This window comes from Pholcus phalangioides, unplaced genomic scaffold (assembly GCF_987345545.1).
Source record: "Pholcus phalangioides strain wild (caught in Gottingen) unplaced genomic scaffold, Ppha-v1.0 ptg000024l_1, whole genome shotgun sequence".
Classification (NCBI taxonomy): Eukaryota; Metazoa; Arthropoda; class Arachnida; order Araneae; family Pholcidae; genus Pholcus; species Pholcus phalangioides.
In genome coordinates this window covers 15,251,231-15,277,699 of record NW_028301616.1, presented here as the reverse complement: position 1 = coordinate 15,277,699, position 26,469 = coordinate 15,251,231, and the positions used below count along the sequence as shown (strand labels likewise).

Here is a 26,469-nt window from a genome sequence, read left to right as displayed (position 1 = left end):
ATGTGAGAAGAATGTATTAAAATATAAACTGTTCAAGCTTGTTGAGAAAATGTGCAATAATTCTGAAGAAAAAAAAAAAAAATATATATATATATACATACAGTGGAACTTTGGTTAACGAGCAAAAATTACGAACAAATTTTGATTTAATTAACAAGTGATTCGCATTATGAGCAAAAATTTTTGTGCTTTGTTCATTTATTTTCACGCTATCACAACTGAGCTGATGATTTTTTGCTTTCATCCACACACACACACATGCTGTGAAATTATAAGTAATATTCTTCCCTACAAAAAAAGTCTTCGGTCAACACTCTTTGCTTGAAAAATGAACACCCTTACGAACATGACTGTTCACGATACAAAACTAGATATAGCATTTTAACCATGCACTTGCAATTTTTTTTTAAATTCTTGTTGGAGAAAACTGTGGGCTGATTGCATTATTGAACATGACTTCAGGGCTAGCTCATGAACAAGGGCTACCATTTCTGAATTCTTTTTTATTGTGTCATTGAGCAAGACCATGGGACTGGAGGTGCATGAGCCCGACATTCAACAACTAGTGGAGGAACATGGTCATGTCCACAGGCGAACTGATGGATCTCCATTGCGTGCAATAGCAAGAGCTTATGCACAGGATCTCGGTCTGAGGAAGACAAAGAGACAAATGAGGAGTCCATCACTTCAAATGAGATTAAGAGGTGAGCAGAACGCAAGAATCTGGGCAAAACTATGTGGAAAAGAATCACTTCAAATAAAGTTGTTGCTGTAAATAAATAAATCTGTACGATAATAGTGCGATTTCCCATTTCCAAAAAACAAAAAAAAGGCAAAACTAGTGGCCATATTCACCGACAGAGTTTAAACTACAATGGCAGGTTAAAGGATTAGCGATCAACACGGATTGGTTAAAACACTCAATTTAACCAATCCAGGAAACAGTTATTTTCCGGATATGATGCTGAGGCGAACTCGTGAAAAGTCATCTCGTCTCCGTCAGGACTCGAACCCAGGCCCTCTTGCATACCGGGCAAGCATGTACCATCTACACCACTAGAGACATGACCTTGCCTTCCTTATTTCACGCCCTGCGGCGTGAGGCGCTGAAGTAGAGGCATTAGTAGCCTCTCTTAACTTCAGGAAATGGCCCCCGGGTGGGACAGTTTTAGAGTGAGATATATGGCTTTTTTTCTCAGCCCGAGATATCAAGGAAACAGTTATTTTCCGGATATGATGCTGAGGCGAACTCGGAAAGAAAAGTCATCTCGTCTCCGCCGGGACTCAAACCCAGGCCCTCTTGCATACCGGGCAAGCATCTACACCACTAGAGACATGACCCTGCCTTCCTTATTTCACCGTTAGCCTCTCTGAAGGCTACTAATGCCTCTACTTCAGTGCCTCACGCCACAGGGCGGGAAATAAGGAAGGCAGGGTCATGTTTCTAGTGGTGTAGATGGTAGCATGCTTGCCCGGTATGTAAGAGGGCCTGGGTTCGAGTCCCGGCGGAGACGAGATGACTTTTCTTTCCGAGTTCGCCTCAGCATCATATCCGAAAAATAACTGTTTCCTTGATATCTCGGGCTGAGAAAAAATCCATATATCTCACCCTTAACCAATCCATTTCGATCTTCAATCCTTTCACCTGCGATTGCAGTTTAAACTGTGTTGGTGGATACGGCCGTCAGTGTCATAGATAGGGTTTCTTTTTTTAAAGGCACACAAAAAGAATAAGTTTACAGATGGTGAGTGCAGTGTGTAAGTCGTCCTAAACGATAGTCTTTCTCTCTTTGTAATGTTTAGAGTAAATTAATTTGTAAATATTATTGTATTGTATGTTTACGGCATTATTGTTATTTTTTATATTTTATTGTATTATTTATTATTGTTATTGTGTTGTATTATTGATGAATGACGTTTTTGCCAGTCATTTTCATGTGCCACTGTGGTGGTCGAGTGGTCATAGTGACGGACTCGCATCGGGAGGATCCGGGTTCGAACCCCACCGTCGCTGCAGTGATGGTCGGCTGAAGTTGGTTTCCTGTGGTTGTTAACTTTGAGGCGCAAATGCGATTTGATCTTTCCATTGAAAAGTCTCGCCACAGAGAGCAACAGGCCTACAACGATACACTTATTCAATCCTTACACTTCACTCATAGTTAGAAAAAAAGTGGTGGCAGATGGCAGCACTACACATAACAAACATTACGCAGAAACAAACTTCATGTCAGGTTTCACTACACATACACGCACATTCCAACATGTACCAATTCGTGAGAGGAATATGGACGAGTTACATGTATGGTTTAGTTGTAGTCATTTTCATGTGAATGAATAACTGTGGGAACAAATTATCTAAGTTTCCATTATTTCCTATGAGGAAGTTTGATTTGAATAATAAGCGATTCATATAACAAGTGCATTGGCAGAACGAATTAAGCTCGTTAACTGAAGTTTCACTGCATTGACTTACAAAATAAGTTTATTAATGGTGTTCTGATATTTTTGACTCTGCTTTGTGTATGGTTGTTGTTTGTCTATTTGATAGCACTTTGCGCTAAGCTTTGATCAATTGGATTGCTAAAAAGCTCTTGTCAATAGAATTTGATTGATAAATCTGTAATCAGTACCTAAAACAGGGAATATCTTTATTAATGGATGTTGATTTTTTCTCGGCCCATGATACATCAAATCAATAGACTTTCTGGAGATTATGCCGAGCTGAACTTGGGAAAAAAGTTCTGTTGTCTGTCTGCTGGTAAAGACCATAACTGAGCTTTTTTTCCTGAGTTCACCTCACAAGATAGTCTAATATCCAGAAAGTCTATTCACTCTAAATTTTATTATCTTCATTCCATTAACATTCGATGAGATCCATGTGTCAGGACTACTTGATAAAACTTGTAAACATACATTTTATTGTGCAAACCTTCCCCCAATGGCCCCATATCCTGCAGCAGGGATCTTTGGTGGGGTCCCAGACCAGTCATTTTACTGCCCCTTATGTAGTGAATTTATAGTGTGGGTGAAAAAATGATAATCGCCGCAGGCTGAAGCCCTTTCAACCCCATCGTTGTGGGGGTGGGGGAACATGGCCCCCTCTCCTGTGCTTCTAAAATTTGCATGGGCCTCTCCCATTACTATCAAAAAAATATTTGAGAAAAGCCTACTACTTTCAGCTATTATAAATTGGAATATCTTCTGGGAGAAACCATGGTCCCTGCAGCAGGATCCCATTCCAGATTTTTCATGGGTTTCTTCATCATAGCTCTATGATGAACTTATAGTGTGTGTAAAGACAAAAAATGCTAATCATCCCAGGGCCCTGGTAGAGCCATGCAGAAAGCGTTGTTGAATACAACCTCTCAATATAATACTCTCAGTTGAATACAACCAGTAGCATTTAGAACCGTGGTTGCATTGGGTGGCACTCAAGCACCCACCAGTATTTTGAGCACCCCCAGAATTCATTCAGAAATAAGCTCAGACTGAGCATTCACAGGTACATAACATTTCTGATGCCGCTGAATACGGCCCTTGTTGGATTACCGATTCCAACTTCTCCATGAACAGAAGTGGTTGTGTTGGAATATTAACTATCATAGAACCCAACTGTCCAAGTAAGTTTTGTGCGTGTATGTGTTCAGGTATTGCCATCTATCTTTTGAAGACAAAACTAGCAATGAATGCAGTCTAAAAGTTGTAAGGTCTGTTATACACTGTGGTAGAATTGTTTTCAAAGATTGCTCGCATTTGCGTCTCAAAGTCAGGAAACCACAGAGGCCAGAGAACCAGGGCCGTCTCAAGAGCATCGTGGGCCTCCGTGCCAAGAGATTTTTTTCTGACTCTCTACCAGATTCTACCTCTTCTAGGTTCATTCTCTACCAGGCAAATTCTCAAAAATTTCAACCATATCTTTTTTTTTTGTGAGGCCCTCCCTATTATCTTGAGATGCCTTAAGACGGCACTGCAGACAACCATCTTTAGCGGACCACCACCATTTCACCTGTGAGGATTGAAATGGGGGCTTCACAATGCAGTTGATGTAAAAGATGGAAGGTGGACATAATAATATTACTCAATTGTGGTAGCCTATAACCTATATATTCATCTCACATATACATATATCTGTTATGTTAAACTTTTTTAAATAAAACCTTCCTCTGGAAGTAAATGTAGTAGATCGGTGCACGCCAGACACTGTATCGTGGTTTAATATGTGTGTCCCTTAACTTTCGCCACTTTGAAACACATTTTTCTCCATTGATGTGTTTTTTTTCCCTTCCCCCACACGCATTCACCAATAGCCATCGAAAAATTCCCAAAATTTTTTCTGTTTCTACTTTTTTTTAATGGTTCTGTTTTAGATTTAGGAAACATCTTCGTGGCTGGTTTTATTGGTCATAATAGTAGCTTTATCTAAGACGCCTTCATATACTTAAGGCGCGTATTAAGGAGTTCTAGCTTTATCTATTGGGGAAATTGGAGTAAGTGACGTCACTAAGAGTGTGTGTGAAGACGTCGTCCTTTCTCAGTTTTAGGATCTGGCGATCCTATCCAGGGCCGTCTTTATTCTACCGGCCCTGCCCTATCCACATTGAATGCATTTGATTTCACAAAACAAGTTAGGGATAGCCTTTATTTCCCACCCATTAACGTTGTTTTAATTTTTCGCTTGACTTGGTGTCCCGGATTCATCTTAGAGATATGGTCAAAATGATATAGATGGTCATGATACAACAACTAGTAAGGTATGGGTTTCAGTTCGGGCCGTCCCGTAGTCATGTTTACATTTTGAGAAATCAAATTTCCCTGATGAAATATAATATGTATCTATCTATCCCGATGAATTAGGCATAGAGGGTGTTAATCTGTATCTCGATGATCAAATTTCCCGATGAATTAGGCATAGAGGACGTTAATCTGTATCTCGATGATCAAATTTCCCGATGAATCAGGCATAGAGGACGTTAATCTGTATCCCGATGAATTCAGTCCTATAGCCCTCAGCAGGCATAGAGAGCGTTAATCTGTTCCCGATAAATTTTATTATGTTGATATCAACAACGAATTAACGTTGGTACCGTATAGAAGACACTAATTAGTCAAGTCATGCTGAATTGATGTTGAATCACTAGTAAGTTTTATGTACTCAATTTTTAGGATAAAATGACACTGCTTTAAATACTAAAATCAGCTCTTGAATGAAAAGTTAAAACTTGAATTAGTTATTAGGGGGAAGGCTTTGGCCCCACAATCTCTACAAATTGGACAGTAAAAGATGATTCGAGCATGAGTTATTTTCCAACTTTTATTGCTCGAGATGTAGAGCAAACACAATCACTCGTAGATCCAGGGAGGGGGGGGGGATTTGGTAGCTCCTTCTAGGTTCATTTGCATCCGAATAATATAGGGGAAATTTGTCTGCCCTGTAAAATCTGGGATGATCCGTTGCACCTACAAAATAAGTTGCTTCTCCGACACACCACCGATATCTGCCTCGGCTTATTAGTTAGCCGAAGTTGCCTGGCTCTGTTCCATTTGCAGCTAAAAATATCTAGCTTCACTCTATTCGAATCTGAGTATGGGACTTTGGACTGATAGGGGCTGAAGGTTGTCAGCTTAACAAATAATTCCTATAAGAGAATGATGCAACAGGGTGCACACCAGAGTTTAAGCTGGATGAAAAATTCCTTTTGCAAAAAAGCGAAAATGGGAGGGAAAGCTTTAGCAAAATGCTACAATGCTAAGGGGCCATTCAAGTATTACGTCAGCAGATTTTTAGCCATTTTTGACCCCTCCCCCCTTGTCAGCAAAACACTGACCCCCTCCACCCCTTGTCAGCTCAAAAAACCTTCAAACCCCATCCCCCCTTGTCATCAAAAGTCAGCAAATCCGAAACCCCCTTCCCCCTCCATGCTGACGTAATACTTGAATGACCCCTAATGTAATGATTGATGGTTGGATGTCTACTCGTTGCTTACCTCCTGTACGCATTTTTGCGAAAGTGGCTACTGCTTTTTTCACATTCTATGATTTTCTTTCACATTTTGCGAAAAATGTGACCGCAGCTTAAACCCTGGTGCACACATCAATGAAACTACCGTACTAGGCTATGAAAAGTGTTCATTACATATCAAATAAAAAACATTTTTCTGCATGGGGTTTCATTGAAAAAAATGTATACATATATACACTGCATTAATTTTAATTTCTCTGACTGGCGAGCGGTACAAGTCATGAAGAAGACACAGTCAATATTTAACTGCTTGCTTAGAAATTTAAAATTTGTCAGGTAAAAAATAAAAGCACCCTCTATTATTATTACAATTTTTTTAAACTTTCCATTGAAAGCAATGTCCATTGTAATAGGGTCTGTTAAAATGAGGCTCTGCTGCAAGGGTGCTCAATCTTTTAGAGAGCGCCATATTTCATTGGTTTGAAAATATGTCATGGTCTGCTTAAGTGACATTTCTATATCACTTGGGTCATTTAAGTGATCTGGAAATGTGTCACGAGTCACTCAAGTGATCCTTAACTAATTGAGTAAATTCTCAATTTTAATTATCGTAATCGAATTCCTGGGCAGATCTTATACAGCAAATTCGCTTATTCATTCAGTATTTAATATGAATTGATATCTCTCTCCTGAACGTATTCTTTAATCCTTATAGAGCCTTACTTTTCCTGACATGCTGGGAATGGATCAGACACTAACATTCAAAAAGCTGGTGTTCTCTGATTTTTACAGCATTCTGAGTAATACAGCGAAATACGGTAATGTGTTTATAATTTACAGGGTTTGTACAGCTCTTAAAAACAATAATAATTTTAAAGTCCTTGAAAAATCATTGCAATCCTTAAAAAAAAGTAAAATTTTCAAGTGCTTGTAAGTGTTGGCAAAAACGAGTAATGCAACAGCGATGAGTTATTGAGTTATGGAATCAAAATAGGCACATGATCAAGCATAGCCAGGCACAGATCCAAAGGGGGGTGGGTGGCAATTGCCCCTCCCAAGAGCTGAATAATATGGGGAAAATTTGTCTGCCCTGTAAAATACAGGATGATCTGATGCATCTGCATATTAAGTCGCTTCGACACATCCCCCCTGGATCCCCCTGCCTCTGCTCGACTCACAGCTGAAGATGTCTGCCTCATTCATATCTGCTTCATTTGTAGTTGAAGATGCCTGCCTTTGTTCAATTCGAAGCTGAAAATGCTTGCCTCATTCATATCTGCTTTGTTTGCAGTTGAAATGTCTGCCTTTTGCCAATTTGCAACTGAAGATGACTGCTTCTACTCCATTCACGGCTGAAGATGCCTGCTTTCACTCTATTTGCAGCTAAAGATATTGCCTCATTCATATCTGCTTCGAATGAAGCAGAGAAATAGGGCTGAAGATGCCTGCCTTTGCTCAGGCACGGATCCAGGAAGCAATGGGAATGACTGCACCCACCCCCCCCCCCAAAAGCAGAATGATATGGGAAAATTTGTCTGCCACGTAAAATATGGGATGATCGAACAAACTTGCACAGTTTGCCCTCTTCCATCTTATCGTCGTCGTAGGTCCACGCCTGAGCAGGGTTGAGTAATTGATGTCAAAAACTGGTTTAAACTGTCAAAAATTGTCAAAAACCTAAATGAATGCCTTTTGATAATGTTTTGAACACAATAGGTATATAACATGATGAAAACTTACTTTCTTGCATATTACAATGTTTTATTTTCAAACATTAATTTATTACAATAATTAAAACAAAATACAATTTAATAATTTGCAATTTTGAATTTTTCAACATAAGAGTTAGAATATAGTTTCCCAACCTTTTTGTCCCATCGCCCCCTTCAGACATTTTTATCTCCCATCGCCCCCAATGCAATCTAACCGATAGAATCCTATGTTATGTAGCTTATACCGTCCCCACAGGGGCGTTAACACCCACGTTGGGAATCACTGGTCTAAAACATATAAAATATAATTTTATGGTTTATTTATCTAAGCTTATCTTAACTTGTGTTCAATTTGCTAAGCATAATAGAGCTGTTTATTCAAAATATTTATGATAGGGCATCAGGGTTAGGTTTTTGACCCCTGAAACTGGTATTAAACTTGGTATATAACTTGGTATTAAAACTGTCAAAAACTTACTGTCAACTGATGTCAAATAGTTTTTGTTAAACTGATAGATGTGTTAAATGACAAAAAAACTAACTTTTATGTAGATTAAAGAGGTTTTATATTCAGAATTAGGCTATAATTACTGAGGAAAAATACCTATTTTGATATTTTAAATTTTCTGATCCACCCAAAATTTTATTTCATATAAAAATTCTCCTTCAGCTTCTGTTAATAAACTAATTAAACTCATTTATCAAGGAAACATTTTATTTTCTGGATATTATGCTGAGGTGAACTCGGAAAGAAAAGTCATCTTGTCTCTGCCGGGCAAGCATGCTACCATCTACACCACTGGAGACACGACCCTGCCTTCCTTATTTCATGCACTGTGGCGTGAGGCACTGAAGTAGATTTTTTTTAGGCACTCATTTATTTTCACCTAAAAAATTTCTTAGCTCAGGGTGTATAAATTCACGCAGTTTTAAAGAATATTTTCAACCAAAGCAGAGATGACAGGACTTGATACCCAAAGCATTTATTTCGCACGTTTAAATACAGCTTCAATTGGAAAACCATTGCATTATAAATGCTAGAAAATATACCATATCGTAGTGTAAAAGTAAGAATAAGTTTGACTAAGGATAAGTTACAGGAGTTTAAGTTTCATGTACAAGCTAGCATTGCCAAATTAAACGGCATTTTAGTCCTGCAAATTAGTAAATTTTCATCGCTAGACATATTTCAATGTTATGCACAATAAGAGTATCGTTTTAAGTATCAGTGATTATCTAGGTAATTTAATAATAACAGAAATCAACATTACATAATATATGAGGTAATAAAGTTTTTTAAACACTTATCTGTTGTAAAAAGAGTACAGCAGATGGTTTATATCAATTCACATATATAAGCAGTTGAAGAAATTTTGGAAGGTCAAGAATCATCTTGAATCAGAGAATGTCAAATCATTCCATAGTTTTCCTTCAAGTGTTTATGCTATGCTTTATTCAAATTGTATATTTTATAAGGAAAAAAAATGTATATTGTCCAAAATAATTCTGTAGAGAATAGAAAATTATTTTAGAATCATATTAAATATTTATTCTTTGTATAGCATAGTCACGTTAAACATTACATGCAATTAACAAGTACATTTCCAATGGGAATTTTTATATTGAAAAGCAATATTTGAGGTTTTTGATAGTTTTTGACGTGACAGTTTAAACCGCGGTTTAAACCGTCAAAAACCTGCCAACCCCATAGCTGAGGTATATCTGTACTTAAAAAACTCAAATCTCGCAACAAAACACTGTCTTAAAGTTATTGCTTCCAAATATTTTAAACTATTTAATTTATGAATGTCAGTTGCATATAAGTTATGTAGGCTGACTATATTTCCTCGATAAAAAATATGGGAAATTGTGGGATCTCTCAAATATGGAAGAATCACCAATTGGCACCAAAAATGATGCCAAAGGTGTTCGAAAGTTATTTATTACTATTTAAAATTATTGCCAAAATTGCCAAAAAAAGTCACTAAAGACAAAAGAGAAAGTACTGGTGCATTGAAGCAGTATATTTAAATGAATTCTGTGGGGAAAATGTTTAAACATGACAAATATGTGAGATGAATACAGTCGGTCCCCGTATTTGCGGTATCCATATTCACATTTTTTTTTCCTTTACTGGAAAAAAAAAAATTGCTAACACATATAAATCGTCATTCATGTGTTTTGTTTACAAAATTTGAGTTGTGCATGTTTAGGATGACTCGCTAATGCCATCACTGTCATCACTAGAGCTGTGGCAGTTCTTACCAGAGAAATAGTCACCTCGGGTTGGATTATCATTTAGCCACAATGTGTGCTCCAGGACACAACCATTTCTACAGAGCCAATTGAAGAGGTTATCAAAGACATTGTCACATTAGCAAAACAGTGATATGGATACAGAGGAATAGTCGAACAGCTAAAATTAATAGCAATTCAAAGGCATTGACCGAGGAGGAATTAATGCAGCTTACTGCTCCACAAAAAAGTGGAAGATAAGTTCACCATGTGTAACATAGCGGAAGGGCTTCGCAAGTTCAAATCAATAGATTATTTTCATGGCATAAATCCCTCCATTTTATATTCTTCACATGTAGAAAAATTGGTAGAGGAAGCATTGTCAACACATACTCCAACATGCTTGATGATATGCAGAAGAGAAGAAATGGTAAACAGAAATCACAATGTTTTTTCAGAAAACATCATGTAAACACAGTGTAATGTTTGAATAATTGTATTGTTGTAGGCCTGTTGCTCTCTGTGGCAAGACTTTTTAACAGGGAGATCGGCTCATATTCGTGTCTCAAAGTTGAAAACCATAGGAAACCAACTGCAGCCGACCACTACTATGGTGACAGTGGGGTTCAAAAATATACTAGTAAACGACAATAACTCAACACCACCGATCGCAACACCATGGCTTGGATTCATTACGAGTGGCAATTCTAAGAAAATTCAAATAGACCAATCGGGCAGCTCCATTTGTGACAAGTTTCCGATCAGGATGCTGCATTAGTCTTACATGCAGGCTCTCAGCTTTATTCTGACCACAACGTTTGAAGTGAACAGACACAGACATACTTTTTTCTGCTGAGCAACTGAGGGTTAAGATTTGGTATCCAATCCAAGTGGGATCCTTGGTGAGTGTGATAAGTGATTAAATGTTTTTTCCTCTGAACACTACACCTATGGTATGTCGAAATGTATTAGGAGTTTGCGTATTTTTCGTGTACAGTCAAACCTCTCTATGTCAAAACTGCAAGGAAGGACCAAAAAAAAATTTCGAGATAGAGAGTTTTCGAGAAATATTTTTTCTCTCAGTACAAGAGTAAAACTGCGTCAAAAATAGTGAAAAATTTGATTAATATAGGGCTAAAAAATACTAAACTATATTTTACTACATACTAATGAAATTATTAGTTAAGTTACACAATCAATGTTTAGTCACATTATTTGCAAACACACAAAAATACGTTCAATTTTCTTTTTTTTTGTTCCATTTCATTTTATTTACATTCCTTATTTAAAATAATCCGTAAGCTTAGTTTGATGCATATTTTTTTGCTCATTGAGCCTTCACAATTTCATCTATACTAGCAGGAGCTGCAAATATTTCGGGCCCTATCTTTTCAGTTTGCTCCAGAAAATGACACAGCGTTTTTACAGCATTTTTCACTGCTACTTTTTTCTAATTCCTCTGGAATATTTTCTGCTGTATTTTTGTCATTCTAGTCGGCCATACATTGAGAAATAATTTTGGTATCAATCAGGGTGCTGCAAATTTGTAGTGAACTGTCCATTTCCACAAAATCTGAAAATGAAATTTCTAGCTTTAAGGGTTTTGACAATGCCCTTATGTTCTGAAATTTCATCTTCAGCACTGTTCTGAGATTCATTGAAGTTTGAGTGAGCTACCAGATCTGATCTGATTCATCACTGAGATTACTGGTTCCAAACCCGCAGCTTCCTTAAAGCAATTTTGAATTGTCTCTTGGGTGACTTTTTGCCATGCTTAACAAGAGCCATCCACATGGCATCCACCCCATGTGTATCATAATATCTGCCCAGGATTGACAAGACCCATCAACGCAATGGGCTGTTTAAATAATCCTTTCTTATGCTTCTTTTTTCACCGCCAGGAGAAAAACAGATTTGCGCGAAAGAAAAGGAAATTCTGTGTTTTCTTTTTACTATCATTGGGCAGACCTTCGAGATAAAGAGTTTTTTGAAAATAATTTCGAGACAGAGGTGAAAATGCATTGATTTAGTACAGTAAATGCAAGGATTTTATTATTTTTCGAGATATGTAGTAAAATAGAGTTTTTGAGAAAGAGAAGTTTGACTGTATTTGCCTTATTCGTTGGTGACTTCTTAATATTCTTGGTTAAAGTTGATCTACCATAGACCACAATGTAGTTTTTTTTTTATAAGCAAGACCTGTATAAAGCTTGACATTGTCTACAAGTTCAAAAATAAGAATTATAACTGTTTCAAACATTATATATCTTTAATAAATTAGGAAACCGAACTCAAAATTAAAAATGAGTAAATATTGAATGTGAATGAAAAAAATTAATTCATTTTGGAGTGATTTTTTAGAATTAATTGGATTTGTTTGAAAAATCTCAATTTTTATGAACCACGATATGAATGTCCTTGAATTTTTCCTGGAAAAGTTCTTGTATAGTCCTTAAATTTTTACATTCAAAGAGTATGAACCATGCTTTAATGATGAAAGAGATAATATATACCTTATAGAATGAATCAAGGATCCTATATATACATATATATATCATCATTAATATTTTATCGCTAAAAAATTTCTTTAAATAGTGTAGTTAGTCATTTGTAAGGGAGTTTCTCACTGGAAACATTATAATCCTCCAAAATTATTTGATTGTTTGAAATTTTTAGATTCAACCATAATTTACTTTCATTGTCTTTATTTTGGTGTGTACCGCAGTTTCCTGTCACAATCACACGGTGGCATATAATCAGCAGTTACGAATTTTGCTTTAAAAAAAGTCAATTTTTCTACTCGCATCTATACATAACATCTTTAATCTTTGAAAAAAATTTATTTTTTCAAATGTTTATTTCTGTTCCAACCTCTCAGAGCAAAACGGTTCAGATAATATGCAACAATATGTAATCATTAGAGCCCGGATTGCATATTTTGGCTTTTTTTCTTAGTATTAATGCATATAAATGCATAAAATCAAAGTATTTTCAGAATAAGTGCATATTTTTGAAGGTTTATTTAAGCTTGATAACTTTTTAAAAATAATTTTTCAAATAAATATTGCTGAGAATATTTTCATAACATTTTTATTTTTTCCGCAGGTAGGATTTAGTGAATTTATAGAGATGTATATAATACTGTATTTTCCAAATATCAACCATTTTACAAAACTTGAAAAAAAAAAATCAATAAGCCATCCAATAATAATAGTTATATTCTCTCAAATGTAACCGATATGTTTATTGGTTGCATTTTTCAAGTTTTATAAAAGTACTTTTATTAAACTTTTATAGTGTAATCCCGGCCTACAGCTATTTTTAGAAATATGTCAAAAAGTGTTAAATTTTTTCAGAAAAATTGTCAAAATTGTTTTGTCACTGGTATTTCAGCTCTAAGCAGTTACAGCAAAAAAGAAATTAAAATAGTGTAAATAAAAAATATGTAGAGAGTTATTTGAATATGTAGTATATATTGTACATATGTACTGTAGGTATAAATTTTTTAAGTGAATCTGTATTAAGAAATAGAAAATATTTATTTTTAAAAACGACATTTTTTGCAGGATTTTTAATGCATATTTTCTCAGTTTTGATACATATCCTGGAATTTGTTTTTTAATTTTCCAGATATGCTTTTTATGCACATTTTGGGGGTTTTTTTCAAATTTTTGCAGTTTTCATTGCATATTTTGCATTTTTAATTGCATATTCTGGCATTTTTAGTGCATATTTCGGCCATATTTTAATAGGTGCATATTTGCATATTTTTAGAGCATATTTTGCCACTTTTTTAGTGCATATAATCCGGGTTCTAGTAATCATTAATTAACCTTAACAAATGCAATTTTTTTTACCCTTTAAGCAGCAATTAGAAATCATCAAACCCTTCCTTCAAAATGCTATATCCTCTAATGAATTAGGCTTTCTTCCAACTTTCAGCTAGTACAAACTATGAGGTATGAAGAAAAGTTTTCCATTTAGAAATCAACTTTACAACATCTGGGCTTGTTAGTGCTGAAATGAAAGCCTTTTATAGAGGCGAGATATCTCGTCATTACCGCTTAAAGAGTTAATGAATAATCCACAGATTGTGCAGGAAAAAAAAATGGTAATGATTTTGTTTATTTGAAATGTATAATTAATTGATAAGTTTCGAGCTAATGAAAAAAATATATATTTTTAGGTGGCTCTTCTTCAGTGTGTGTATAGAGATTGTGTCATCATGTCTGTTCAAGGAATGGAAGATAATGTGGCAGACATTATGCATTATATCCTTTCTGACCTTGGAGAGATGCATTTTGAGAAGGCTTGGAAACACTTAGAGAAAATGTGTGGTGATATCGAAACCCTCTTAGAAATCCACCCTTCAAATCTGTGTGATTTTATTCAGATCTCTCCATATTTGACCTTTGAGAATAATGGCTATGTGTCTATGGATGGTGCAGATTTTCCCAATGTACATAGTTTAAAAGGTGAGATTGGAATATTTTTAGAGATATGTTTCAATGACTTTTTAATCAATAATATTAAGTCTATTCATTGGAAAAAGCTTGTAAAATCATTGAAGCTACTTCACACAAATCTCAAAAATTTTACTGGTTCATACTCTGTTTCCCGAAAATTCAGGTTTTTTCGTGATTATAGCTCAGATTTCATTATAAAAAATGATGGTTATGTGTCTGTCATAGACAATAATGGGACTAATAGAGACGAAAAGAATAATTGTGATGTGAATAGTGCCTATTGTTCACCTAAAGTTAGGGTGAACTGTTCAAAAGAAAATCAGCCCGTTCCCCATCGTCATCAATCAGAATTGCCTACAGAAACTTCAATTCTCACGAGAAATAACAGTCCTAATACAATTCAGAATAAGGTGATTATGAGTTTGAAACATCACTTAGAATTTGGTCAACCTTTACATTATGAGTATTTAGTTGAATTATCGAAAGCTAATTGCCCAGAAGCTTCAGTATTTTTCAGTGAGATGTCAACTTCTGAAAAAGTTTTGTTTTTTAAATCTCATCCGAAGGACTTTTGTATGGAAGAAAGTGGATATGTATCTCTACCTGTAGTCTCAATGATGATGGAAAGTATTCCATGCACCAAAACTGTTAATCATGAAGTTATTGAAAATATCACAAAGTCACTTGTCAACTTTGAGTGTAACATACTTGAGATTCTAAAAGACTGTTCAGCAGTTTCTGGTTCAATACATTTTCTTGAACTTCTCAAAATATTAAGAAAATCTTCAAAAGATTATGAACATTTTAATAGGCTTTCTGAATCAGAAAAATTTGCTTTCTTCAAAAATGTTCATTCTGACAAATTTTATTTAGATGATAATGGTTACGTATTGCTTCTGGAAAATGCTGTGATCAAGGATCTTGTTTTTGAATTGAATTGCGGTCAACCGAAGCGTTATAGACGGCTCGTGAAAAATTTAAGCAATGAGAAACCAAATGTGAAAAAGTTTTTTGCCAAATTTTCAGAATCTGATGTATATAGTTTTTTTAAAAATCATCCTGAAAATTTTTCTATTTTTAGTTCTGATTATGTATTTATGAAAAACGCAAAACATGAAGTGGTTGAGTTTCTTTCAAAAGAAATGGGTAAAGAGCGTGTTCATTATAAAGATGCAATTGCAATGTTGAATAATACCCCATATTTCTTATCAGGCTCTTCCAGTACGATTTCTACCCATGATAAGTGGTTATTTTTCAAAAATCACACGGATCATTTTCTGATTTCTGACAATGAATATGTAAGATTTGTGTTCCCAGAATTTAAAGCATTTATTAGCTCCATGATAAAATCTACATTGAAATTGTTGAAGAATGGGACAAAAAGCATCAAAGAATTGCATAGAGCAGCTATTATTGTTCACTACTTTAATGGTTTTCGATTTTCTTTTGAGCCTATTCTTGAAGGAGAATTGCGAAGTATATTAGTGGCAGATTCGCTCAAATTCACCCTAGTAGGCGAGGATGTTCACCTCACTCAAACACCCAGTGGATTTGTGAAATCTGCCAGTATGTCTTCCAAGTGTAGTTCTGATTTTACCGATTCTTTTGCTCAATCAACCAAACCCAGTGAAGCATTATATGCATATTCATGGAAAACTCCATCTATCAGTGTCCATTCAACCAACAGTAAATTTGATACTGTATCAGAAGCACAGCTATCCTCCATCTGTTCTAGTCAAGAACATGTGCAATCTAGTCCTAAACAAGCGAATACGTCATCATCTGAGAAGGTCAATGATCCTGAAGAAATTAAAGACTGCAATGATGTTATGGAGCACACCCAGTATGATGTTTCAGAAAATGAAGAAAGCCATTGTTCTGAAAATGGTATTGCAAGCAACTACAAAACTACTTCTGCTTTCTCAGAATCTAACATGAAACCGTTCTCATGTGTTCAACAGCATGATAAATCAAGCACTGCGATTAGAAAACATAAAAGCTCTGTTGCAATAGCGGCAGAATCAAAGACCAGTCCAACTTCCGAGGAAGCCTCTAGTGAGAATGTCATGATCAGCAGTGAAGTAGAGAAAGCAATGATAGCTTTGTTTGAGAGTTTTTTGAGTTCCTGTTATTCTATTCACTGTCAAAATCTATTCAAAATGATGGCCTTAGCCTGCGAGACGGATTCAATTATAATGAGATACTCACAAGATGCTTTCAAGAGCTTACATGACCAAATCAAATTTTTCAAACGTCATTCTGACTCGTTTGAGATAAACAATTGTAATTTTGTTACTATGAAATCATATTCGAAACAGAAATCAAATAATGGCAGTCTCCAAAGTTTAGATTCCAGTCTTGTAAAAGACAAACAACCGAAATCGATAACTTGTATGTCCAAAATACATGTGTGTGAGTGCATCCACTCTGATACACTTAGTGAACTCCATGTCATCTCAGTAAGGTGTCTAGCAGACATTTTGAAGTCGCACAAAGAGCTTTCGCTGAACCAAATTTTTGTAGAGGTTTCCAACTTAGACAATAATGTGAAAAACTATTTTGCCAGTTTCTCAGAAAGAGACTTGATTCAGTTTCTTAGAATTCATTACCTATATTTTGATGTAAACGAAGACACAATGATCTCTCTTAAGAACTCTGACATAAAAACTTGTGAAATTCTCACAAATGATTCAGAAATACTGTTTGTCCTGCATGCTATTAAAGCAGCACTTCTGTCCCTTTTGGTTCATCACCTGCAAAAGGCTGGTCAAAATTTGCTTCTTTGTGACATGGAACACATGCTAGAATCAGCTCCTGCGTATGTCATCTCATTCTTAACTGCAAACCATAAGGAGGATAAATTTGCATCACTTTTCAAAGAATACCCAGAGTACTTCGTTGTTGAAGAAGAAAAGTATGTTAGATTGAGAGAAGAGGCAAATTTCAGAGTTCTTAAGGATTCATTGAACAAAGTCTTCTTTCACAAAAAGTTATCTGAACTCGTGGGTGAATATTTTTATGATTTTGCTGTCGATCCACCAAGTCTTTTATCCATAACTAGAAAAGCATGCGGTGGTGTTACATCTACAGGCACCTCAACGGAAGAATATAAGCAGTCATGTGATGCGTTTCATCATGAACGTAAAATGCTGCAAACTGCTGATAAGAATGTCCAAACAGCTTTATTGGCTCAAGATGATGTAGCAGTAGGATATTCTGCTGGAAAAAGCTCCAAAATTAACCAAGACTTTTTTTTCAATGATAAGTTTATTAATCAGAAGTCAGAATCATGTTGTGAAGTTCCAAAGTCTAGTTCAAGTTACCCCAATGTAAATTCAGACTGTGAATCTAATATTTCATCAGGCATTTGCGCTGATGCGAAAATTACCAGTCACCATATGTTCAACTCCGTCATTGAAGCTATTAATCTTGCTCGCTCAGAGTTGATATCAGCAAAAAAAGTGTTGCAAATGTCTTCAAATAATCCAAAGTTAAATAATCTTTGTGGTGATGAATTTCTCCGATCCACTGATGCCGTTAATGTTGCTAATGCTGAAATGAGTTCTGCAAAAAAAGTGTTGCAAATGCCTTCAAATAATCCAAAGTTAGACAATCTTTGTGGTGATGAATTCCACCGAACTGTGTATGAAATGGGCTTGAGTGAAAATTTTCTACCTCTATTTATTTATAGGGAACAGAAATGTGTTCAATTTTATGAGAGAATTCTCTATGATTATGGCAAGCCGATTCCAGTTATTGATCTATGGTTGTTTATTTCTTCATCTGACAGGGATGTACAATGTTTTTTAAAAAGCCAGTACAGTGCGAGTAACTTCACTCATTTTTTTATGAAGCATCCAAATCATTTCTTTGTTGATGTGAAGAACCGAGTCTCATTAAGAAAAATACAAAACAATTTGTAAGATCATATTGTGATATTAATTTTGATGAAGAAATTGATAATTTTTTTATTTTTATAGCAGCTCATATATTGCAAAATTTGTTAATAACAGTATATATATATATTTGAGATTTGTATTCAAATCAACTAAGGATATCAGAATGTTAAACACAATTTTTTTTTAATTTCTTGTCGATATAGCCATGTAGGTTGTTAACATTTCAGTTCTCCCTGAACCTTTGATAGGAAGAGACTGTTCCACTAAAGCAGAACAAACACAGGTATATCTCCAAACATATGATCTAAATCACTGTGATAATCATGTTTTTCATGAATGCTAACAACTCTATGTTATGGTAAAAGTGATGAACTGATGATTATGAATTATTGCCAGTCATCTCGGTAAGTTTGATAAATTTTGGTACATTCATCACTTCTACTGGCAAAATTACTAGACATTACTAGATTCTCAGATGTTTCATAAATATGGAAAAATTTATCACTTTCTTTTATCCACTTATCCGTTTCGTCCATACATGAAAAAGCCTAACTAATTGTATTAAAAATTTAGGTTCCACAAAAAGTTTCTGTAGGAGCCTTTTTTCCCCCCTGGAAAATAGGCTCAAATTGTTTCAACTTTTCCAGGGCATTAGAACTGCCTTCCGCATTAGTAGACACATTGATATAAATTTCAGAAACATTGCGACATTATTCGATTCTAATTTATTCAGCATTGCACATAGAAAATTTTAGATGCCAATACCAATTTTTTTTAGTTGCCGCGGCACCTGGAATTTGTCAAGCACTGTTGTACATGATACATGCATTTTACCATAGAAATTAAAATAAAAGAAGATGAAAACAAAAACTATTATCAGTCTTGTGTTGGTTTTCTTCACACTTATCAATATGTGCAAACAAAACAAACATTAAATATCAAATTCATTGTCCTAAACCAGTGTTTCTCAAAGTATACATCGTATCTCCAAGGGGGCATTGCTAATCTCGGTTAGGGGGTGTTGCGATAAGCTGGGTGACATTAATATATGCTTGTTCAGTGCTTTAAAGTAGTACTTTTCTAACTAGGCTGTTCTGGGTAGCTGTGTAAAAATGGTGACTGGGAAACATAGCTGCGAATGAAAAAGATTTGTGAACCAAGGTCCTAAACTGAAGTTTGTGTAATACATTGATAATTTATCATACTCATATTATGCGAGCTGGATATTATACATAATCACTAGTAATATGATAAATCCTTGGTTTATAAAATTACTGAAATGGTCAGTGATTATGCATAAACACCAGATTTATCACATTTACTGTAACATACATAAGAATCTCAATTCACTGCCGGTATATTACGTTCACATTGCATCTGCGTAATCCAAGGACTTCTATGTTGTCTATTGTAATCTGTTCAAAAATATTGAAAGTGTGTTATAAGCATATCATCATAGATGGAATATATCAACAGTACAAAAAGTATGTTGGAACCAGAGAGTAACGTGAGTAACATCAAGTAACATTATGAGTAACATCGTACTGCCTGTTTACGTGTCATAAATATTGGGATCAATTTACTGGAATAGTAAAAATAATACAAAAGTACCTCTGAAATTTCATGATGCAGTGAAATGCCTATAAGATAATGATACTCAAGAAATCTGAGAAGCATGTCATTATAAAGGAGTTATCATTATAGATGGAATGTATCAACAGTACAAAAAGTATGTTTGAACCAGAGAGTAACATTGTATTGTGAGTGACATGAGTAACATCAAGTAACATTATGAGTAACCTCGTATTGCGTAACATGTATGACCAATTATATGTGAGTGAACTTTTCTTTGTAGTTCAGATAATTTTTTAGTATATTATTTGATATAATTTTGGTTTCATTTATTAGGTATTCATCAAATTACTTTCCTTTACAGATTCTTTGCATTTGAAGGGAGAATGAAATAATTTTTTTTGTAAATATATACAAAGATCAAATATATAATAATATTTTATTTTGTGATCTTGATTTCCCCTAGTATATACCTACTTAGTGGCTTTAGAAAAATATATATGTCCACTGTTTGTGATAACTTTAGAGTATCAATAGATAATTAAGATAAATATATATTTTGTTGAATTTTTCTTTAAAATTTGTAATTTTTTGAAAAAAAATATAAATGTTGTGCTGATTCGAATTCAATGTTTCATGCTTTTGAAGAAAAAAAATTGAATCTAGAGAATATGTTTTTTTTATTTCTTGAATGAAATTGAATTTGTACTTAAAAATCTTGAAAAAAATAAAAGTGAGAAATTTTTTTCCTCACTAAATCATAGTTTTTTTATTATTATTATTAAATGTTATATCTAGAGCAGTTGATGCTGGTCAAAGCAGGCTGTGAACTACATGATTTCACCTTTTACTCTTCAATGTTTGCTTGTTTCCAAATTTTTTTCCCCCAAACAAATGCCATTATTTATATATTCCTAGTATATCCAGAAAGGCGATCTTAGAGAATGCGCCAATTACAGAACAATCTCCCTAGTACCACATGCCAGCAAGATTCTACTGAAAATTATTCAGAAAAGACTAAACCATTATAGAAAAAGAATTGGTAGTAGAGCAAGCAGGTTTCAGAAAAAATAGGGAACTAGAGACCAAATTGTCAATATAAGATGGATAATGGAAGCATCAAAAGCAGTTATACTTTTGTTTTATTGATTATAGAAATTCCTTTGACTATATTGATCATGATGAAATTTGGGATATTCGTGGAACAATGTGAGTGCCTAATCATGTTGTCTGCTTGATCAGAAATCTATGTGCTGTTCCAGACAATTTCCACAAGACTTCAAGATTGCAAAACAAGAAGCGGTTCAACGGACAAACACAGATTTATTTACAGAACAGCAATTTATACACGTATTTACAAACTAATCGGAGAGAGAGCTAACAACTTTGTCGCAAAGTTCAATCACAACTGACTTTTCATCCAGTCTCTCCTCTTATGATCGCCTCACTATTTATAGCTCTGGTCGAAACTTCAAAAAAAAAAAAAGAATATTCCACAAATTTCTGTTTCCAGGGGCGCCGGAAGTCAAAAATGATTGGTATTGCTCGCTGCGTCCACCTAACTTTCGGTTTCTATATATGGCGGGACCATGCGTCCCGCTTTCAATGGGCTTTTTCGTCAAATTCGAATTAAACCTTTTTTCGCCATTCCTCGCTCATATATAGATCTTAGACTAGACTTTTTACTGTAGTGACAGAGCGGGGGTCATGTCTGGTGCTCGGGGCCCCTCTATAGTGAATTGATGCAAATTAACAGCCTCTGAATACTAACCAAGGCCGAATCCTTAACATCAGGGACGTCGGGAGCGTTTTGAACTTGTGGATTCTTGTCTTGTTCTTATATAGGAAATTATGATTTCTGAATCTCACACGGTGCGGGAGTGAGGGTTGCTCGGACCTATATCACAAACAACTGGGGGTGATCGAGCACCCACAGATTTCCCCAATTGTGTTATGCTCCCCATTTCGGATATGTTTAATACGGCTTTGACCCCCCCCCCCCTCAAACCAATCAAGAGTGCCATGTCAACCTTAACCTTTGCCCGCCGTCACTTGTACAGATGACTTGCCACTGTAGTGGAACAGGGGTCTAGGTCAATTCGTCGCGCTCAACTTGTCGCGGGACAATTCGTCGTGCTACAAACTCGTCGCGGTACAAATTTGTCGCAAGCTCATTTCATCGCGACAAATTTGAATTGCTTTAAAATTCATGTTTGTTGTGATCTTATAAATAGGGTAGTTGCTTTAGGCGTAAAAAATTTAACTAATTTTTTTTTCTCATTTATTGGAAATGTTCCCCCTTCCCATCTGTTTTAATTTTTAACAAATGAAGGAAAGTATTCATTGAAGTCATTAAATTTTTAAAATTTAATTTTTACTATATAAGCCGCATTTCCGTCGGGACTTCAATTTCTCGCAGTGAGGGATGTTGAAGAGCTCACCCAAATAAAAAAATTGAGATCAAATAAATTTTTAAATTTTAATTTCCACCGTATAAGCCACTTTTTGTCGGGATTTGAGTCCCTGAGTACGGGTTTGAGTCCCTTATAAACGGAATGAATGGCGGTTTTCATCCCCTCCCCCTCTTCAATGTTTCCTTCATGTCGGCACCTTTGACTGGCCAAGGATGCCAGAAGTGTTTGAAACTTGTGGGTTCTTGTCTTGATCTTGAAGTAGGAAATTTTGGTTTCTGAATCATTTCTCTGGGTACTCATACCCTTTCCATAAAGTACCCCTGGGCACCAATAGCATCTCTGTCTCTGACACCACTGCAAATGTCAATCGATTTTTGATATTTTTTTTTCAACTCTAAAGTAACAACTCTCGAGTGAAAAGAATGAAATCAGACTTTCAATTAGCCCATTGTATGTAACTTCGTGTACATGACACCCGAAATTAAAATTAATCGTTAAAGATAGGCTCACTGTAATTTGGGGAATATCATACAAACCGAAATTTTTCCACATGATATTGAAATTTTATCACAGCAAAAATCAATTATTTAACATTTCGAATTTTTATAACCGAATTTTCAAATATAATTAAACTTTTATATGCAGTTAAATTTTTAAATGTAATTGATATTGCAATTTTAATTTCGATGACCTTTCTGCATTGACAAAAATTAATTATTTTCAGTTAACTGCGTGTACACTTTTGTTCATGTTTTTATTTCACGTGTAAGACAAAAACCTACATACAAGCTCGCGTGGAACATGTACAGTGAAGAATCGACGGTTCGACGAATTGATTCTGCGCTGTAATATATAAATTGACGTCACGACGAATTGACACGGCGGCAAACTTGTACAGCTACGAATTGGAGCTGCGACAAATTTGTACCGCGACGAATTTGTACCCCGACGAATTGGAGCTGCGACAAATTTGTACCGCGACGAATTTGTACCCCGACGAATTGACACTGCGACAAATTTGTATTGCGACGAATTGACACTGCGACAAACTTGTACCGCGACGAATTGAGGCGCGACGAGTTGAGCGCGACAAGTTGAGTGCGACAAATTGACCGGCTACGGTGGAACAGACATTTGCTTTACAAACGACTCGCTCATAACATGAAAACCCGGAAAGTTTGAATAGTTTTGTTACTTCATTACTAACGCCTTTCCGGTTTAACCCGTGATCTGCTATTCTGGCCATTCTCGTGTAGCTCTGGCATAGAAAAATTCAACTGATGTTAGCTCTGAGCACATTAGGCGTTCATGTTAATTGGGACATTATGTTAAAAAAAAATTCTCATCGTAAAAATGAACCTTTAAATAAAAAGAACCTTATTTTACCTCTAAAGCTGGAATGAATTGAACTGAATGAATATGAGTTCGTTGAGTTGCACCACTCTATCTATTTTTGTGGGTTTCTCAATTTTTTTCTTTTCGTTTTTTTTTTTTGCAAAAGATCCGCGCAATTTATATGTATACGTTTGTGTGTGTGTGTCTCGTATTTCACAGAGATCGCGAAATATCTCGCTCAATATTCGCGGAGATATTTGAATTCATAAATGGAGAAAAGTAGGGACGAACAGCTTAAACTAACAGACACAATGCTCCTTCCCTTAATTTATATATACGGTGCATCATAGATAACAGGGTGTATGGAATTTTACTCGCAGACCGATGATTCGCGCATCCATCTGACGTGGCGGGAGGGGCCAGTATTTCACATGACACAAATTTTCTCAGTGTTAACCGGATCGTGGGTCGAGCGATTGCCAACCCCCCCCCCCCCCCCCCAACTGAATTCGAACATACTGGGTGCCACGGCTTTAACCGAGGGGGTGTGTGTCCCGAAACGATGATAAAGCACATCTGACAGGGACTTACATTGACGTGGGGGGGGGGGGGGGGACCCTGCTCAAAGCAGGAAGCCCTCCCTCCACGACTAGAGTAAAGAATTATTTCGAGCACGGCACAGGGGGCCTCAAGTGCATATGAGGAGAACTTATGGTAATGAGATGTGGTAATTTATTATGGTTTTTTCGTGAGTGAGAGTGAAATTGGTACGGAGGTAACTCTGGCCTGGTTGGAGCCACAGAACTTTACTTGCCCTGTGGGGGAGGCATGTTGCTTTTAAGACGACCCTGCATCAGGACTGTATTGGGAAAAATGTTTGATCAACTTATGTCAGCCAAAACATTTGCTGACAGCAGTACAGGAGTTTCTTTTTAGTCGTGAACAGCAGAACTCAAAAATCATGCCGTAATGCATGGCAAGGTGCCCATAGATAAGGCTGTACTGCAAGGGCGTAGTGAGGGAGGCAGATACTATATAATCATGTGGCAAATACTGTATATCTACTCAAAAAAATAGAAAGTTACTTGAACCACTGACATTCACTCATTGTATGATTTATCAGCGGCTCGCTTTTCATTGAGTAAAGAAAAGGTGGACAGATCCAATTATTAATTGAATGCATGTGCTCAGTATGTAGTCTGCAAAAAACGATTTTTCTTTTTTCGTATAGAAACGTTTGGTTTCGGGGAAAAAAAGCCGGTAAGTTGCTAACAATGTCCGTTATAATCATTTCTAGGGCCATGGTGCCCTCGGGCGTTAACGCCCACGTTGGGAATCACTGATCTAGAAGGTCTCCGTACGGTAGCACTGGCAACTTGGAAATTGCAAAATAGAATTTTGTGGAATATTCTCTCTCTCGAAGTTCCGATCGTACCTATAAATAATGAGGAGATCACACGAGAGAGAGTTGTTAGATTAGATGCTCAATAAGAGAACTCTTATCTGGTTAGCGTGGATCTATGCTTGTAAATACGTGTAAAAATTGCTTTTCTGTAAATAAATTTGTGGCGTCCTGAAGATCGCTTCATCCTCTACTTATTTCAAAGACTTGTGAAAAATTATCCGGAACAATATTATAAGCTGATTGCAACCAGCTTGTTGTAACCCCACCCCCACTATGCAGGGGAGTCATTTTTTAGATTACATAGAACTTTTACCCATACACATTGTTTCCTCAAAGTGGGCAATATTACCTACCTCCGGGGAATTATATAGCTGTTTTTTTTTGGGGGGGGGGGGGGAATGCGTAGAGATAATAAAGAAGCAACTGATCTAATGCATATATATACATATGAATTGACATCATCATGCGCCCTCCCCACAGCTTTCATTATCCTGTCTTTTAAGTCTATTTCCACCTATATGGGGGGGGGGGGGACCAACAGAAGCTATTTGGGTATCAAAGAATGCTATAGGATACGATTTTGCCACTTGTAGACTACACAAATTTTGCCACCCTTTGTTATAACCCACTTGGCTCCCCCGAATGTAAATATACCTGTGTCTGTAAGTCTTTCTTTTGGCCTCTCACATCTTTTGGCTGCTCTTTTGGTCCCTTACACATGCTTGTGTACTCTTTTGGAATGCTATAAGTATATAGCATTATAGGATACAACATGGGCCGACTTAAGTTGGAAGGCGATGAAAACAATAGAATTTCTGAAGCGGGGGGGGGGGGGGGGTTCCACAAAAAGGTTGAGGCGGGCAGTTTCTCATCTTTTTTACTGCTCTACAGGGGAGTTTCCCACTAAAGCTACCGAGTGGCATGGTGGTAAGATGCTCATTCACTACTGTAGAGGTTACCACCAGATTCAATGTTCGAACCAGGGAAAGAATGTAGCTAAGCTTCACTTCCAACATAACTCATTAATGATAGTAAATTGCAATCTAGCAATGTGGCGAAAGTTGGTGTTTGGTGAAGCAGTCTAGGGCAGAATGTATGGGGGGGGGGGGCAATGGAAGAAACAGATGTATGCCTCAACATTTGTGGCAAAACAAATATGGTGGGAAAATGTGCGGTTGCTTTCAGAACCTTAGTAGGACCCCACAACAGAGAGGGAGGGCCTTTTCAACAGGACCAGGGGCAGTACCTAACTTGAACGTGCCTCACATGCGGAGATAGACTTGAAAGTCTGGGAGGATAAGATCATGATGATATCAATTCATACATCTGTACCTCAGAACCATACTATCGTATGTCCATTTTTGTAGATTTTGAGATACTTAATTACTGTGCTCTTGTAGTTCTCATTCTATAGTTCAGGGCCATTATTGCATTAAAATAATTTTCAAAATATAAAAATTATTTCATCACGT

General features: G+C 36.1%; 1 protein-coding gene across 3 annotated transcripts; it reads left to right on the top strand.

The window, feature by feature from the left end:
* The first annotated feature begins 4,785 nt into the window (after window positions 1-4,785).
* On the top strand, window positions 4,786-20,504 carry LOC149068833 (uncharacterized). 3 transcript variants are annotated; one of them, XR_016195124.1, is made up of 4 exons: window positions 4,786-5,137; window positions 6,675-6,777; window positions 14,093-18,554; window positions 20,208-20,504. XR_016195124.1 is itself a non-coding variant. In XM_089250724.1 (3 exons), the coding sequence occupies exon 3, from the start codon at window positions 14,132-14,134 to the stop codon at window positions 18,293-18,295; it is 4,164 nt and encodes a 1,387-aa protein (XP_089106850.1). In that variant the 5' UTR covers window positions 4,786-5,137; window positions 6,675-6,777; window positions 14,093-14,131; the 3' UTR covers window positions 18,296-20,504. The 3 variants fall into 3 exon arrangements, 2 of the variants coding, with proteins under 2 accessions (XP_089106850.1, XP_089106851.1); XM_089250724.1 differs by having other exon boundaries at window positions 14,093-20,504; XM_089250725.1 differs by lacking the exon at window positions 6,675-6,777 and having other exon boundaries at window positions 14,093-20,504.
* The last annotated feature ends 5,965 nt before the right edge of the window (window positions 20,505-26,469 follow it).

What these genes read in the sequence shown, in the direction of transcription:
- LOC149068833 (XM_089250725.1), top strand. Translation starts at nt 14,132, where the DNA reads ATGTCTGTTCAAGGAATGGAAGATAATGTGGCAGACATTATGCATTAT.